Source organism: Melozone crissalis, unplaced genomic scaffold (genome assembly GCF_028551555.1).
Source record: "Melozone crissalis strain CALT ecotype California unplaced genomic scaffold, PUWL_Pcris_2 ptg000039l_1, whole genome shotgun sequence".
Lineage (NCBI taxonomy): Eukaryota > Metazoa > Chordata > Aves > Passeriformes > Passerellidae > Melozone > Melozone crissalis.
This window is the reverse complement of record NW_026535817.1, coordinates 2,118,956-2,135,336: the sequence shown is the minus strand read 5'-3', so window position 1 is coordinate 2,135,336 and position 16,381 is coordinate 2,118,956. Positions and strand designations below refer to the sequence as shown.

Here is a 16,381-nt window from a genome sequence, read left to right as displayed (position 1 = left end):
AAAGGCTGACCTACTCCTTTCAGCCTTAGAGATGCCTGGCTCCAACTCTGAAGGTCTGAAAACTGTATTGCCTCTCCTCAGCCATGGGCAAAGGCAACCAAATGGCCAAAATTTGGAAGCAGGATCTGCAGAATAAGAATTTTCCTCAACACTACTCCTAACATCTTCCATACAAAACTCGGGGGATAGCTTAGTCACAGCTTTTCAACGCTGAGGGATTGTTTTTTGTGCACTGCGAATGCAGTGAAAGGTCAGGAACCTTCAGCCAGTTACAAAGCCGGGGATTCACGGCTCCACACATGGACCACATCAACAGTGTTCCACAACCAACAAACACAGCCAGCCCTCTTGGGAGACTCTGAGAAAACAGTAATAAACAGCAATGAAGTTTGTTAGCACTGCATCACAGAGGGTTAAGATCAGCAACATACAGGAACTCATTTCAGCTCTCTTCTCCCACGCCTTTACATCACAACACTTAGATGAGAACTACAGTTGTCAAAACCACATCACATGTACAAGCCCGTCAAAGCTGTACCACGTGGTGACAAATTCTCCAGCCTTGTTCATTTGTTTTGCTTGGGACTTTGCAAAAATGTGGCAACTTTTTATCTGCTATTCTCTAGCTCACCTGAAGATGTGTTTAAAGGAATCCTTACAGCCACATTACAAAAAGGTCTTTCTGAATTTTCTTTTGCTAGCCTCTTTGTTGAGATTCAGGATGAAATTAAATTGTGTTTTAATATAAGTTATAAACACAGCCTCAGCAAGACCTTACGTGACCTCTACATGTGATTTAGCTATAACTAAGTCACACAAGGAACTAAAACCCAAAATATTTTTTAAAAAAGCAACAACCAAAAAACAAACAATCAGTCTGTAACAGGTCCATTCTGAGAACAAGATACTATGTTTTGCTGTACTAATTTACACAGTTCTTCATATCTAGAGGTCTGGAAAATGACCTAAAAAATCTGTTTGACAAAAGAGAGGGGGTTTTTTTGTTGTTGTTTTGATTTGGGGTTTTTGTGGTTTTCTGCTTGGGTTTTGGTTTTTTTGGGGTTTTTTTTGTTTGTTTGTTTGGGGTTTTTGGTACAGACTTTATCTCACAGCCAGAATAACTTTACTACTGCTAAAGTTATAGCCATTGAGGCAGCGCTTAAGCAAATTCTGGGTTAAGTAACTCAAAAGACCAAGGTCTTTTGACAGGGTTACGAATAGGATCTGAGGTTTTTCTTGATAGCAGAATTTTGTTGCAGGCAGATCTTCCATATTTGTACAAGAGATTGTGCTGCACATTTATCACTTGACCCAAATGGGTCATAACTTACTCGACTGTTTGGCCTGGGTGGGTTTAGCCTGTGAAGAATATTTCTTTTAAGTTCAGAGCCAGTTTACAAGGTGGCATTTGCATGTTCTGCCTATTAAGTAGACACTCAGTCTCTCTTTGTCCTCTTCACCTCCTGCCAGTAAACAAGCAGTTTCCCTTTCAAATAAAGCCAATATTCATGTTACTTCTTCAGTTTCTTTGAGATTAACTCATTAAATAGGTCAATGAACCCTCTGTCCCACAGAGGCCAGGGTGGGGTTTTCCACTCTGAATGAGGGTTTTGTTTTGTACAGAATAACTTAACTGGACTTCTTCACAGTCCAACACTCTTCAAGAATACAAAGAATCAAACAAAAACACTCCCACAATATGCAGGCCAGCAATCAAACTCCCAGGGCAGATTTGCTTCCATCACACTGGTTTTTGTAGCCAAATCTTTCAAAGCAACATCATGAGCGAGGAAGGAAGAGCTGGGAAAAGGGGCTATTAGTATTATTGTTTTGCTCCCCTTCATGCCAATACAGCTTACCTACAGTAGGAATTATTCCTCTCAGACCTTGCTCTAGCCTCTGGGGAACTAGGTTGAGCTGTCTAAACATTTCAGTGGTGTTCAAGAAGTGTGTTCATCCAGCTGCCAGAGCTTTACAAGCAAACCATAAATACATCTTACAGACAGGAGAAAAACATACAGCACTTTCTATAGGGAAAAATGCTCATTTAGTTTTCCTGTTCCTTTAGGGACCCATTAAAAAAAAAAAAATTAAAATTTATGCTTCCAGCTTTCACCAGCTGCTGCTGGGAGTTGGGGGACAGAGGTTGCAAATCTTTGCACCCTCCGCAAACCCATTGTGAAGCACAGACCTTCTGTAGTCTCATTGGTGCTCAAGCTCTGCACTCTGACTTCCTATCCAATAGTAAAATCACAGAAATAATCACAACAATTCTCCAGCTGCCCCTCTAGACCAATTAGAAACTTTTCAGGGACTTACCAAAAAGCGAGAGGATACCACACACTGTCCAGACAGTCAAGGACATGCCCACGCTGCCTGTGTTCTTCAGGATGCCTTTGGGAGAGATGAAGATGCCAGCTCCAATGATAGTACCAATTATGATGGATATCCCCCTCAAAAGCGTCACTTTCTTCTTCAGCACAACTTTTCCCTCCTGGGCTGGCTGTCCACTGTCCAGAGAGGACAACTTGCCATTAGCTTGTCCCTGCAAGTAGCTTCCATTAGAGACCGTGGGCACAGCAGCTTTCCTAAACATGCTACAGTGCCACCAGCACTCTGCTGGCAAGCACAGGCAGAAAAGTTTTCAGCAGAAACTGAAGAGGTTTTTTTCCCTCTCTATGTAGCCAACTACTTTGTCTCTTCCTGTTTTATCTTTCCAGCTGCTCCTACACACAGGTAACAAGCTCTTAAAGAGTCTGTGAGCCCTTCCTGTGATCCAAGCCCTGCTCAGGAACACCTGCGTTTTCACACTGTGGTACTGCCCTATCATTGGAAACCAGCTCAGCTTCCGCATGGACTTGTATTTAAGCTCTTGTCATACCAAGTTACTCTAGCTGAATGATGATGCAAATTCTCCAGGTTTGCATCAGCCATTTGAGAAACCGCTGGCATTACTCAGCATTTCTTTTTTTTTTTTTCCTTCTTTTTTTGGTTGTTGTTTTTCCTCCCCCCCCCCCCCCCTTTTTTTTTTTCTTTTTAAACTGTAGGGGCATGTTGTGCAACTGACCTGGGGGTGGTGAGAAGAACAAAGCACTCGCAAGCAACTCGAGCCAAACCTCACCAATCAATGCAAGCATATCACCCTCGACACCCTGAGACACACTCCCAATTTTTTAAAGCAGCTCAGAGCCAGAAACAAAAGCCTGCCTAAACATAAAGCTCGTCAGAGCACAAGGGGAAAAGAAATCAAACAGGATACGTCATCCCTGGGTCTAATCCAATTTCATTCTCGAAAAACTCCCAACAAAAGTTCAGTTTGCGGGGGCTGAACTTGCAGCGTCGCAGTTGATCCGCCTCTCCCACGTCCGTGTTGCAAATTTGGAGATCTCTGCAGGGACCAGGACCCACTGTAAAGGATCCACAGAGCCCCGGTGTTGCCCCCAGTTACTTAGCAACACCTCCCAGTCAGCCTAAGGAGCACACGGGCGTGATTTCCACAGAACAGGAGTTTTCCTAGGTGCAGCTGTTTTCCGGGATGTCAGGAAGCAGCACCGTGACACCACCTTGTTAAAATGCACTGCAAAGGTTCACAGCCACCTGGCATGTGTGAGCAGGCAGGAGCAGGGCAACACCCCGGAGCACAGGATCTCCAGCAGCTCCGGAATCAGAATGGCATTTCTGAGTTATCCCCGATAACACAAAAATCTGCAGCGCTCCCCATGCCAGATAAACGGGTAATCAGATGTATAAATACGTTTGCTTCACCTGATCATTCAAAATTCAAACAGAGCCTTTAAAGTGTTAAAAAGAGGTGCCTTCTCCTAAAACAGATCAAAAATCAATAGCCTTCAAGCATTTTTGACCTAATCAAGGGACAGCCTTTATAACATATGCCAAAGGGGAAAAATTCTTCGTGGTATAACTATTGCAGCTGCTAATAGCTTCAGATTAGATCAGTGTAGTGAGAGGTTATTGCTACAGTTACTGCTTTTACAGTATAGCTTAATTAGTACCTTGGTTTGGGAGAAAAAGAAGATCAGTTAAACCATTTTATCCTTCAAAAAGAAGGCACTCAGCTAGGAGCACAACTGTGCTTTCAAATTTATATGAGAAAGAAGAGATACTGGACTACCAACATGCTGCAGCTGTAAAACTTGAGTGTTTTTAAAGCCTCATATTTTCAGTTATAACTCACCTGTAATGGTTGGCACTGAGATAAAAGAAAGCATTAAAAAAGCTTATCTGGTTTAAATGCACGCAGGTGAAAAGCAAAGTGATTGTAGCTTTTGGCTGCAGAGCAGTCAAGAAGTGCTTGTCCTGTTTTCTGAGCACATCCTCCTTCTGCATCCCCCTGCTGATACGCTCAGCAGCGGATCCCTCAGCTGTCAGCTGATCCCTGTGCAGCAGCCCACATGTGACTGCACAGACTGACTGCAGACAGGACCTTCCCTGCCACCCCACAGCCCAGACCAAGCCAATTTCCATGGCACCAGGTACGAGTAAGGCCAGGATTAGGTGGCACGCTGTGCCAAGATGTTTTCTCTTGGTGCACGTTCCACAGGCTGCCCCCCAATAAGATCAGGCAACTGGATCAAATTAAACCAGCAAAAAGCATTAACCTGAGAACTGAGTTGGGCTGGTGACCTTTATTTTCATTTTCAAAGGCTTTTTAATGAAGAAGCACATGACATCTTCAAACATCTGATGCTTTAACGGAGACATTCTTAACTAATGTTTATTACCCTTTATTTACACAGGAAGTTGGTTCCAAGATCAAACCAAAAGCTCAATAACCAGACGACCCCGAGGCAGCTCCCAGCAAGCCAGTTGTCTGCAACAACCATCCAGTACAAATCCTGGGCAGTATAATGGCTTTCAAATAACATTTGATTACTAGCCAGGAGAATACATGTTTCCCCTTTGGGCACAGCAATTAACACTCTCCCACGCAGGGAAAAGGGTGCTTGCTCCTTCAGTGGTATAGGGATAGCATGCATGCAAAGCTTAGGACTTTGTGAAATTCCCAGGGAAATTTATAAGGTAGGACCAGAGAAAAGCTAGATGCAGAAAACTCCTTGTCCTAACTCCTGGCAGCTTGCTAGTGATCTCATTATTTGTAGTCTTCCCAGGGAGTATGTTTGTGTACTTCTTCTTCATAGCTTCTCAGTGCTATTCACTAAAATGAAGAAAAATAGGAGCTTTTCTCCTTTGAGTTCCAGCCTTACTTCCAATTATTAGTTCCACTCAGGCTAAAGAATACTTATTTGGTGTTGGGGGATTATTTGTTATATTCTGGGAATTTCATGAGAATTATCCATCAACTGAGCCCAGTCCTGAGTAGGTCACAAAGCTGGAAGAGGGTCACAACTGCCTGCTGACCCCACTTACAGTGTACTCACAAAATCTCCTCTGATTATTTGTATCTCACCGGCCACTTTTACTTCAATTATTCATCACAGAGCAAGGACTGCTATGCAAACACAACAAACAATGCTCAGTGTCTTTTCAAAGAACTTTTCTGAAAGCACAGGGCTTAACCTGTCCAACACTCAGAACAGCCCCATTCTTCCATAAAAACTTACGCTAAAAGCAGAACAAAAAGGTATAAGGTGCAATTTTCTTTAGAGTGATGAAATTTTTTGAAGCAGTGTTGCTAAAAAACATGTTCTGAAAAGAAACCTTCAGCCTCTAATAGCATCTGGCATTGTGCATAGACTTTTTATTTTTTCTCTCTGGTTGTTTTTTTTCCAATTCATAGACATTTTCTCCTGAACAAACATTTTAAAGCATAACTGAGATCATCACTGTGAAACAGTTTCCTTTTGAATCTCACTGCCAGCCCTGATCAATCTATCCACTGTCTGTTCCAAACAAAAATCCTTACCAGAAAAGCGTGCAAGTCCTACACCTATACCCTGCAAAGAGCTAAAACATCACTAAAACATCAGCCAGAAGATTCAGCAACCCAGACTGGTTGCCTGAATGCCATCAGTGGCCTCTCACAGTGTGAATAACCTTGCTGGCCAGCTGCACCTTTCTTCTCAGTGCTTGAGCATCACAGGGAATAACAACAGCTCAGTACCTCAGGCTGAACACACCTGACATGATGTTAGCCCTGCTTATCACAGTAACAGAGGTTTTGCCAACATCTGGACACAGCTGTATCATTCCAAAGAAGCTACAGTTTTGGTATTTCCCCTGGTGGAATGCTACAGAACACACACAAAGCATTCACCTTTATGGTAATGCTACAACAAATGCAGCAAAGTAAAGAACCTAAAGTTCAATCCTGAACTTGAGTTCCCAATTCTCAAGTCCACAAAAACTCTATAACTTCTAGATGTAGACAGCATACCTTGATAACGTTTCCAGGCATTTGTCTATCAGCTTATTGCGTCAAACAAATCCAAAGAGTCACAAGTCAAGCCTCCAGCCACACGTTACCATGCTGACTGGAAACACAGGAATGAAAGGGGAAGTTCAGCCAGACTGAAAAGGCAAGGAAAGCCCCAGACTATTACATGTGGGTGGCATGGCATGAAAAATGTTGTTTAGAAAACTGATCTGAGTCTTCTGTGTATAATGCCAAGTTGTTTGTGAGCTTCAGAAAGCAGCCCTGCAGAAAGGCAGCAGTGTGGTTTCAAATGTCAAAGGATGGCAAAATACCTAAAAGTATTTGTTTCATGTAAATAATCTAGCATTGAGAAGTTTTGACTGGGGATTTCAGTTCCTGTTGTAGTGTTGAGAAGGAGTTTAACTAGCACTGGGGGGAGAAAATCTATAAGCATTAAAAAACTAAGGTGTCACTGAGAATAAATCATTATGAGGTAACAAATATCTCAACAGACTGGGAAAGATTTTTAAAGCTTTAATGCAAACATAGAACTGAGAATATCAAAATACTTTGTTATCTCTACTACAGGTCAAATCTTCAGTTAAAATGGAACTGCTGAGAATGTTGGGGGGGTTGCTATTTTCTAGTCAGAGCCTTACAAATTACTCAATTATTTTGCATTCCACTCTGTGCTGGATACAAACTTATTTAGCAGCAAAAGAAAAAGTGAGAAGGAATGAAATGCACATCGAGCTCACAGATTTTAAAAATAAGGTAAAACATCTATAAGAAATCCAAAAGCAATTCAAATATTTTTTCTTGTATTCTCAGTCAAAAGCTTCCTACAAAATGCAGGAAGCAAATAAAAATCTGATATCTAGAAGACTGCAGGCAACAGCAGTTTAGAAGGCAAATGCTTCTGAAAGTTTCCCTGTATTCAATTTGCTGATAGCTGCCAGTCAATTTTCAGCTCAAAAAGAAGGAAAGAAAAAGGGATTTCTGAAATCCTTCCTATTTTTCTCACTATTAAAGCTCTATTTCAAAAGACATGATGAATTTGACTGAATGGTTTGACAGTTTAATGGGTCTTTTTTAAGCAGACAGGAATCATTAGCACCTTGTATCAAGCATGAAAGCTCCATATGAGAGAAAGCCAATTCTCACTGAAGCCCCATGGATGTGAAAATATGAGTGTGTTTTTTACTATCCCATTTTTCATATTCGGGATATATGTAATCATAATCTAAGCAATGCTGTACATAAATATTATTCTTGAGTTTTCTGTGTTTGCATTTCTCATTAGCAGAATGAAACAACAACTTTCAGAGTCCCCATCTTATTTTTCCTCAGCTTTTGGATGCAGACACTGAGATACCTCATGGCACTCAAGAAATCAAGACCTCAGGGTAAATTTCCATTAAAACTGCATGTGCCAGATACCTGGCACGATGGCAAGATTGCTGGCAGCTTCAGGGAGTCAGGATTTTATTTCAGATGACTCAGGCTAGGCTGGGCATGTGAAGAGAATTAATTGGCACTTCAGGAAAAAAAAATCTTTGAAAAACTCAAATACAGACAGGATCAGCAGTGAGAATGTTTTCTAACCCATTTCCCCATTTATCGTGGGAGAATCCTTCACAGCAGATAAAAGCTTGTAATGTGAAGAAAACACACAACAACCGCATAGATTGTCAAATTTTACCTTGGCTCTTTAGCAACTCCATATTCACTTTTATGGTATTTTTCATACAATTCATACAGTATCATTTTCCATCTGTATTACTCTTCTATTTGATCAGGTGCTGAACTTTCTGTGAATTATGGTTTTCCACTATAAATCACATTTTTCTTTTTTTAAAAAGGGTTAATGATACTTATCCCAGTTTCACAGGTGTGACAGGTAGATTCAGCTGCTGAATTCTGTTATGAAAAGGATCTATGCAAAATCTTGGAGAGGAGAATTCAAGACCTTAAACAAAGTTTTAATTTACTGACCACTAAGTGGAGAAACCTTTCAGATCCCTTGTCGTGATCTGAAGCCCAGTTCCTTACCTCCACCCTCAACAGAAGGTCACCTGTCTGTCCCACCAGATTAGGTGACCTCCTTCCCCTTCTGCTGCATACAATTTAGACTAAATAGAGAATATCTACAAAGTTATTTGATTTTTCTTAAGCAGAAAGCTACAACTCTTACCCAAGAATAATTGTGATGGGAATTGTAGGTCCCATCTTGTTCTCATTCCTGTCTCAATTGCCATATGCAGCAATACTCGCACTTTTTCCCTTTTAATATAGATTTTTCCCCTTTCTCATTTAATGTAGATTGTTTCTGTCTGGAGACCAAACAAATCTTGGTTGGGGCATTGTGCAGGTCATGAATGCACAAAGGTCAGGCTTCAGTCAGTGAGTTCTGGGGTGGTCAGGGCTTCTTTAGCAGCAATGGCACAACATCTCCATCAATACAGATGGACAGAGACATCTCAGTTAAGGATTGAAGCAGTGACAGAGTTTGCCACAAGACGGGATTTAACCTGCAGATAAGCAAAAGCACATACATGCCCAGAAATGACTGGCAGTCAATCATTCACACAGTCATGGCAGTTTAGTGTTGAAATGCAGCCTGTGGATCACACAGGGAATCATATCATTGGCATCTAAATACACATACTTTGTCTTCTTGAAGTATTAAGAACTCCAACAGAAAAAGCACTTGCTTGGAGAGCTGCCAAGGTGCTTCAGCAGTTTGTACTGGTGCAGCTCCATATATTATTCCCACTCTTCAAAAGAGAGCAGTATTTTAGTGCTGAGGTCAGCCTCCGTTTTTACTTTGAAAGTGAAGTTCCTATTTTCCACATTCACAATCTATTCCTCAGAGACACTGCCTACTCAAGCATAGTAATTTTACCAAGTTTTGTGATATTTAGTAAAAAGATTAAGAATCCGATATGTGACAGATGGACACAGTGTCTGGGCTTGATGAAGGTAGTTCTGACTTGCCACTTCTAGACTTAAAAATTTTGTGCTAAAGAGCTACCATGACAGAAATATGCCCTCTTCCCCCTCCCCACATTTGTGAGGAGGTACAGTTTACCCAGATCCCGAGAAATTCAGTCTCCAGGACAACAAAAAGTACTGACATGGATTTCTAAGCACATTTCAAGCTCATGCTTCACATATAAAAATAGCCAACAGCTCAACCCTCTCTGTGTATAATGCACCACTTCCAGCATTCCTCCTTTAATCTAGTTCAAAGATTAAGAGAGGAGACTTTCCTATCAAATGTTTCTACTCTTATCATAGGCTCTTTTATAACAAAATGGACACTAACCTCAGATTTTATTCTTCTTTGTTGCACTTCAAAGAGGAGAGTTGAGAGGACTCTGTAAGAGAGCACAATTTGAGGGCTCTTGCCTTAAAATAAATGAATATAATCAGTATTGTTCACACTTTTCTAGAGGCTTCAGAGCCCTAACAGTCCCCTCACAGGAGATGGTGGCAGAGAGGGATTCAACAGGATAAAAGACTCTCACTCCTCTTTAACACACACACACACAGAGTGCTGAAATTTGGAGCTAATATACACAGTAGAAAACTAATCTCTATAGCTAAAGAAAACTTATCTCTATAGCTAAAGAAAATCCTTCCCACTGCATAACCTCCCCCTCACTGAAGTGGCTCTCCCCTTGAGGATGCAACCCTGAATATACAGATATCTCCTTTACTGAGTGTCCATCTGCTGAATCAAAATACAAATTGTACTTGAGTTAAAACAGCACACCAAGTAACTGTGGTCATTTTTGAGTAGCACAACACGTCCCTGTAAAAGATATTCTGTGTTAGACAGAAGGGATGCAGAGAGGGACTACAGAAAGCTGGTGCACTGTAAATCACATGAACACTTCCTGCAGAATAGGTCAGAATGCCACAGAAATTTAGGTTGGGGAAAATTTGAGCTGCTCCTGTATCCATTTCTCTTCAGGTTACACAATGTAGGCTTTTATTTATTCTTAATTTAAACAAGAAATAAAGGGACAGGAGTATAGTTAAGCAGAGAGATTTCGTTAAACATCTGCATACAGCTTTTGTTAATAATTATCTTCAATTTATAAAACCCTTCAGAGAAACTAAGGAAAATAGCCCAATTCAGCTTTCTGAAAACAACATGTATTTAAAGGCCTCTCCTCAGGCATGACAGCAATGAATCTGCTGCATAAGGAGTATCCTGCCATTAATTGTTGCTTTATTTTGGTTTTTGATCTTTATTTCTCCCCTTTTTTTTTCCTCCTGAAGGCACATACTCAGTAAAGTCTGAACTAAAGTAGGAGCCATTGCCATCTGAATTTCTTCTTACTTTCCATATTTTTTCATGCCCCTTTCCAGGGGGCAGTGAATGCCCAAGTCTTAGTGAACATCCATGAATAATGCAGAATTCACTCTTTGATCCAGATACCATCATTATCCCAGATAGCTCCACCAAGCAAAGCAGCATAATCCAGAGCTTTTCACTGTCCTTCCTGCCAGTTCTGCACATTGGAGGAGGAGGACACGACCAGCCAGGTGAGCCAGCTGTGTGTGTCCACACCAGGGCAAAGCCAAGCAGAAATCTCGACGAGGAGACAGCAGCTCCCAGATTGCCTTTTGGCATTGGTGCCCTTCCTGCTTCCCACCAGAGCAGAGCCAAGGGTCCAGAGACAGGAATTCCTGTTTTTCTCGAAGCAGAGCAAGAATGAGCAATATCATTAAAATAAGGACTACTCTATTAGAGGTAATTAAGGAGTAATTTCTCTGATTCTCCTCTTCCACTGGTCCTCTCCTTCCAAATGGGAAAGGCTTTGTTGCTTCTTTGTCCTGAAGGGAGAATGGAAGAGGCACTAATCCAGAAGTTCCAACAAATCCCATAACCAGAGTAGGGAGCTTTTTGAAGTGCTCTCCTCTTTGTATGGACAGCCTTGATATTCTTCACAAAATGGAAGATATCACCATGGAGCACGATGTAAAGGACTGAAAGGTCAAAGTAATAAAGAATTTTATTTTCTATAATGTATTTCTCATTATATTTCCAATACTGCTTCTCCTGACAAGAGCTATTCTGAAAACACTGGGCAACAAAATAGAAATTCTACCTCCTGACAATTGTTCTGTCAAAAAGCTGGAAATGAGAAACAATGCTCTGAGTCACAGTCCATCTTCCTAACTCTCCCTTCATCTCCCCATGAAGGGTACAAAGACCAGTTTTTCTGTAAGCATTCCCTTTCCTCTTGGCTTCTGCATGGCAGCCATGTATTTGGGAACCTATGCAAATTTCAGAGATCCTTTTACATTCACTGTTTTATTTTTATCTTCTGAGCTTATTCTACCTTATCTATCCAGATATGCAAAATCCACTCCTATAAACTTCAGAGTCTCCTAATAAGTGAATTCATCTTGGTGTAAAAGACTCATGCATTTTTATTTCTACTTGCATGATCTTGCATTTAATTTCTCTTCTTCCCTTCTGATAATTAATTACTTGGGAGTGTGGAGAGCAGAGGGAACGGTGAGGAGAAAAGCCAGGAATTGTGCCAACCTCAGGTTTGAAAAAGTACTTTTCTTCTCTATTTTGGCAGCAAAGTTTTGCATTAGTTGTTTTGAATTCCTTGACTGTAGCTGTTACTACATTTTGTTTAGAAGGAGAAATTGTCAGAGTGTGCAAAAGTAATTCCAAAGATAAAAAGCAGGAATTGTTTAGCCTCTATGTTCTGGATTTTCATGTCTGTTGGCAGTTTCTGTAATCGAAGCAGCAGATTCACAGCTCAGCACCACAAAATACAGAATGAGCTGCAACTACTGAAGTTTGCTGGGTTAAAAGAAAATCTGCCACTATTTTGTTCAGAAAATAAGTCCCAAAAGTAAAGGGAAAAAAAAAAATCTGGGAACAAAATCAAACATACATTGGTTTGTTTCTCCCCCAAAAATAAATGTCCAAGTGCCCAGCTATCACCCAAAGAGTGAAATTTTGGCACACCAGGGATTGTGCAACTGTAAATGAAGGAAATTCTTCTTCCTTCCTCCTGCAACTTGCTGACAGACTACTCTGTATATTTTAACAGAGTATGGATGATGTGCCCTTGTCCCTGTTCAGGAATGGAAAAATCCAGCCATATCTATATGGCAAAATCCATCACATTGAGAAAAAGATGGGGTTTTTTTCCCCTTGGGTGAAGACAGATGTGCAGTTTAAACCTCTCAGTTGCTACAATATCCCTCTTACCTAGGTGTCAGGTGAACCAGTCACATTTTCACTGTAGCCTGATAACATGAAGTGGAGCACAGCTCTGGTATTTGAAATTAAGTCGTGTCTTCACAGTCATGCTCAGTACTTAAGTTTCTCTGCATGGCTTTTCTGCTTCCATGCTCCCCTTCTGATCTCAAATTACAGAAATTTATTTGCATTCAAGGCTTCTCAAGATACTCTTGGTTCTTTTTTCTGGTCATCAGAAGGATAATTTCTTCTTCTAGAGTCTGATGCTGTCCTGAAGAGCAAACATTAGAAATAGATCACAACCAGTGTGCATTCAAATAAATTATGTGTTTAAATGTGTCAGTTAAACCATAATGCTCAATTAGACAGCTAATTATGTTGAAAATGCAGTTGTGTGCATAAATTGATGGCCACACCCCCAGCCTGCCTGGCCGCTCCCATTCACACATTGTCCCTTTGTAAATTTTATCTTTCATATATCACCCATATAATATAAACCTTTAAGGTTTATCTAAGTGCAGTCAGACACTGCTTTACTGTTATTTCATTTTAAAATATAATTTCAAGTACAATTCAACCTTTGCGCTGAGTTTTACTACTTGCCATCAAAACTTTAGTGGCAGTAGGATTTGTGGACCAGGTCCCCAGATTTCTCAAGGTCATATTCCCAAAATGCTTTTCCTCATTTATGATGACTCACTTTCCAGGATGCTTTTTAATCATTCTCACTGCTGCATTTTACAAGGAAAAACAAAATTTCTTTTAAATTTATATGCACATGTGAACTTTAGAGATTGATCTGATAGAGAAACAGTTCATGAAACTAGAGATGACACACTTACATTTAAAAAACACAGTCTTAAAATTGTTGCTGCATTCATGAATACTAGTTACAACCTGGAAATCACTTAGGAAGAATAAAGAGTCTGTCAGCATGAACAAAAAGGTTTCATTTAAGAGTGATATCTTGGTATGACAAAATACGTCCTTGTACTTAATTCCTGACATATCATCTCACAACCATCAGATAAAATAAATCTTTTCATATATATTTTCTGTGTTTTGTGGTAAAACACATTCATTCAGTTTCTATAGGTTTACCATTTTTATTGGCAACCAATCTGACTGAAGCATTTATACACAGAAAAACCCAAGCTCTCATAATTGATGAGATGTGAGAAAAGATAAATTATTTTTTTGGTGGTTCCAGACAGCTACACATTTCATTTCTCACAATATGAAAGGAATCATACAACATCAAATTTCATCACTTTAAATGCATTAAAAATTTAGGTAAAATAAAGACAACAGGATAGCACCAAAGGGATAAAAATAAACTTCACTTGAGCTCAGCATAAAATACCATTTCAAGCAGACAGCTGTTCTCTTCAGTTCTTAAGCACAGTTAATGCAGAAAAATTAATGGTTAAATAAAAACTCCAAACCTGACCATTTCCTTCCTTTTCTAAGTTGTTTTTTCCTCTGAATTATGGAAGACGTAAGTTTCATTTTAAGGTCTAAAACCATTGTCATACAGTTCATCCATACAGTTAGACCATATGAGCCATATTATTGGTGTTCTCAGTCAGCCCACATTTCCTGGTAATATATTTAAGATCCCACACAGTAAAGAAAAAGTGAAATAACCCCATGTCTGTAGTTCTGGGCGTATCTGGTAGTAAAATCCAGCTCCTCAAAACAACCAAAATTAATCTGGATAAGTACTGAAAATAACAATGTATGATCCTGCTTCAGCTTTGACAGCCTAAGAGACAAAATGATCTATTGTATTACACCTTCTTTCAATTTTTTAAATTTGTTACCTCTACAGTCATTTAAGAGGGAAAGCTTTCAGCACTATGTTCTGCTTTGTCTTACCAGGACTTTTAGCAACTCCTCTGAACTACCTTAACAGCTGAAATCCAGGGCATGTTTTTTTTTGCACACACTACAAATTATTAAATTCAATTTCAAAAATGAAAATTCTGTTCAAGTCACTTTTCAAAAATGGCATTAAAATCCACACATCCATTTCTGAAACGTCATTTTGGACCAGTAGTCCTGGAACAGACTGATTGATATATATAGAAGCAGGCTTAGTATTTATCATTCGGTCCAAGTCACTGAGCAGTGCTGGTATGCCAGCCTAGAGACTCAGAGAGTGACACTGAGAGGGGCTAGAAACTGCTCAGAAATTTTTAAAGGTTCTTATGATTGTCACTAAGCTCGCTGCTTCACAACAGATTGAAAAATGTGAGAGGTTTTCCAGCTGAGGTCACATGTGTCTTAAAGAGGATTAACATGAACAGCCAACTAACAAATGCCAGGTTTTTTTTTCTTTCCATTTTTTAAATCCTTCTTTCTTTTCTATCCTGTAATAAAACTTTTTTTTCAACTTTTTTTTCTGCCTCTTTTCTATATATCTCCCTCCTTTTGGCATAGCACATAAGGAAACTGCAAGTCATTTAATAGATGCACTTAGCACAACAAAGCTCTGTGCTGCAGACTCTGAGGATACAGAGTGCAAAGTCCTTGAGTGAATCTCACTCAAAGCAGGGAGTATTAAATCACATAACCAGTGAAACAGTTCAGGATCTCACCTGCTCTTTTACACATTTCAGTTGTGGCATGCTTATCTCTCCATTCTCTACCATCCCCTCACTCTATATCAATAAAACCTGGTCAGGCTTAAAAACACCTTTGGCTTAGCTATCAAAAGTCTTTGCAGAAATAAAATAGAAACACTTTGGATGAATCACACTAAAAGGCAGCCTTCAAAGTGACACCTCCATCAAGGCAGAACGCAGCACCCTTGCAGAACTCATCCCATCAGCTGGCCAGCTTTCAGCTACATCTCCAAAACATTAAAGGCGTCATGGTTCGGCCCAGTTCTACAACAACACAGTAGGTTGGCTGAGTATGGCAAAAAAATCAGAGAAACAAACACTGTAACTAACAGATGTCACCATTTTTGCAGATCTGAGTAGTTTAATCAATAGTGTCCTATTTATTCATGTTGAAGCCTTTCCACAGTAACCTGATGGTCTCTTGGTGCACTCTCAACTGAAAGTTAAGAGAAAGAAAAAATACCAAGTTTTATTTTTTTGGTGGAGATAAGTGAGACAAGAGGCTAATACTGAACTGGTACTGTTCACCTTTCTCTTCTAGGATCATCTCTTTCCACAACAAAGAAGTAATTTCTTGTTCTCTTCTTAACTGCTGCACACTAGCTTAATGTCACCATAGCATTTTATCATAGCAGTTCTTCAAAGCCTGCCAAACTGGATTCCCCAGAAAACACTATCCACCTATAGGACATAGGCTTGATTCCAGCTGCAGTCCCAAGAGCTCATGACACAAAAATTGCATCTGAATTACCTCTATTTTAATTGCCAGAACACCACTCCACTATGCATTTGCATAAGTCCCTTTGAGACATGTTTAACTCTGGCGAAAACAAAACAAAAAAAGTTTTCCATATTTCTGCTTAAAATATGTTTTATTTTAGACCATCCACTCACATTAAAACTCCACACTATCCTGCTCTTAGTTAGTTTCCCTTTAGTCTAGAGGAAGTTTTCTTAGATGTATTTTTCAACCACTTTAAGGAATAAGATATGAAGAAAGAAAGAAGAAAAAAGAAAACCAAATCTTAATCTTCACCAATATCTATCATAGGACTTTTCCCCCTCATTAACACTCTTGAATATCATTCACAAAGCAATTTGACATCTGTATGCACTTAAACTATGAACATCTCAATTTCCTTTTAAATTCCTCAGGAAGTAATGGTCAGGCTTAAATGC

At 39.9% G+C, this 16,381-nt stretch overlaps 1 protein-coding gene across 2 annotated transcripts in view; it reads right to left on the bottom strand.

Annotated features, from left to right (window-relative positions):
- The window catches only part of SLC7A11 (solute carrier family 7 member 11), a 63,661-nt gene extending 60,525 nt beyond the window's left edge, over positions 1-3,136 (bottom strand). Inside the window, exons 1-2 of one of the 2 annotated variants that reach the window (XM_054283829.1) lie at positions 3,068-3,136; positions 2,320-2,394 (exon numbers count right to left, since the gene is read on the bottom strand). In XM_054283829.1, coding sequence (XP_054139804.1) covers positions 2,320-2,365 — 46 coding nt within the window. In that variant the 5' untranslated portion in view covers positions 2,366-2,394; positions 3,068-3,136. Of the gene's footprint in view, positions 1-2,319; positions 2,860-3,067 lie in introns of those variants that run through there. The other variant, XM_054283827.1, reaches the window with a different exon arrangement.
- Positions 3,137-16,381: the final 13,245 nt, after the last annotated feature.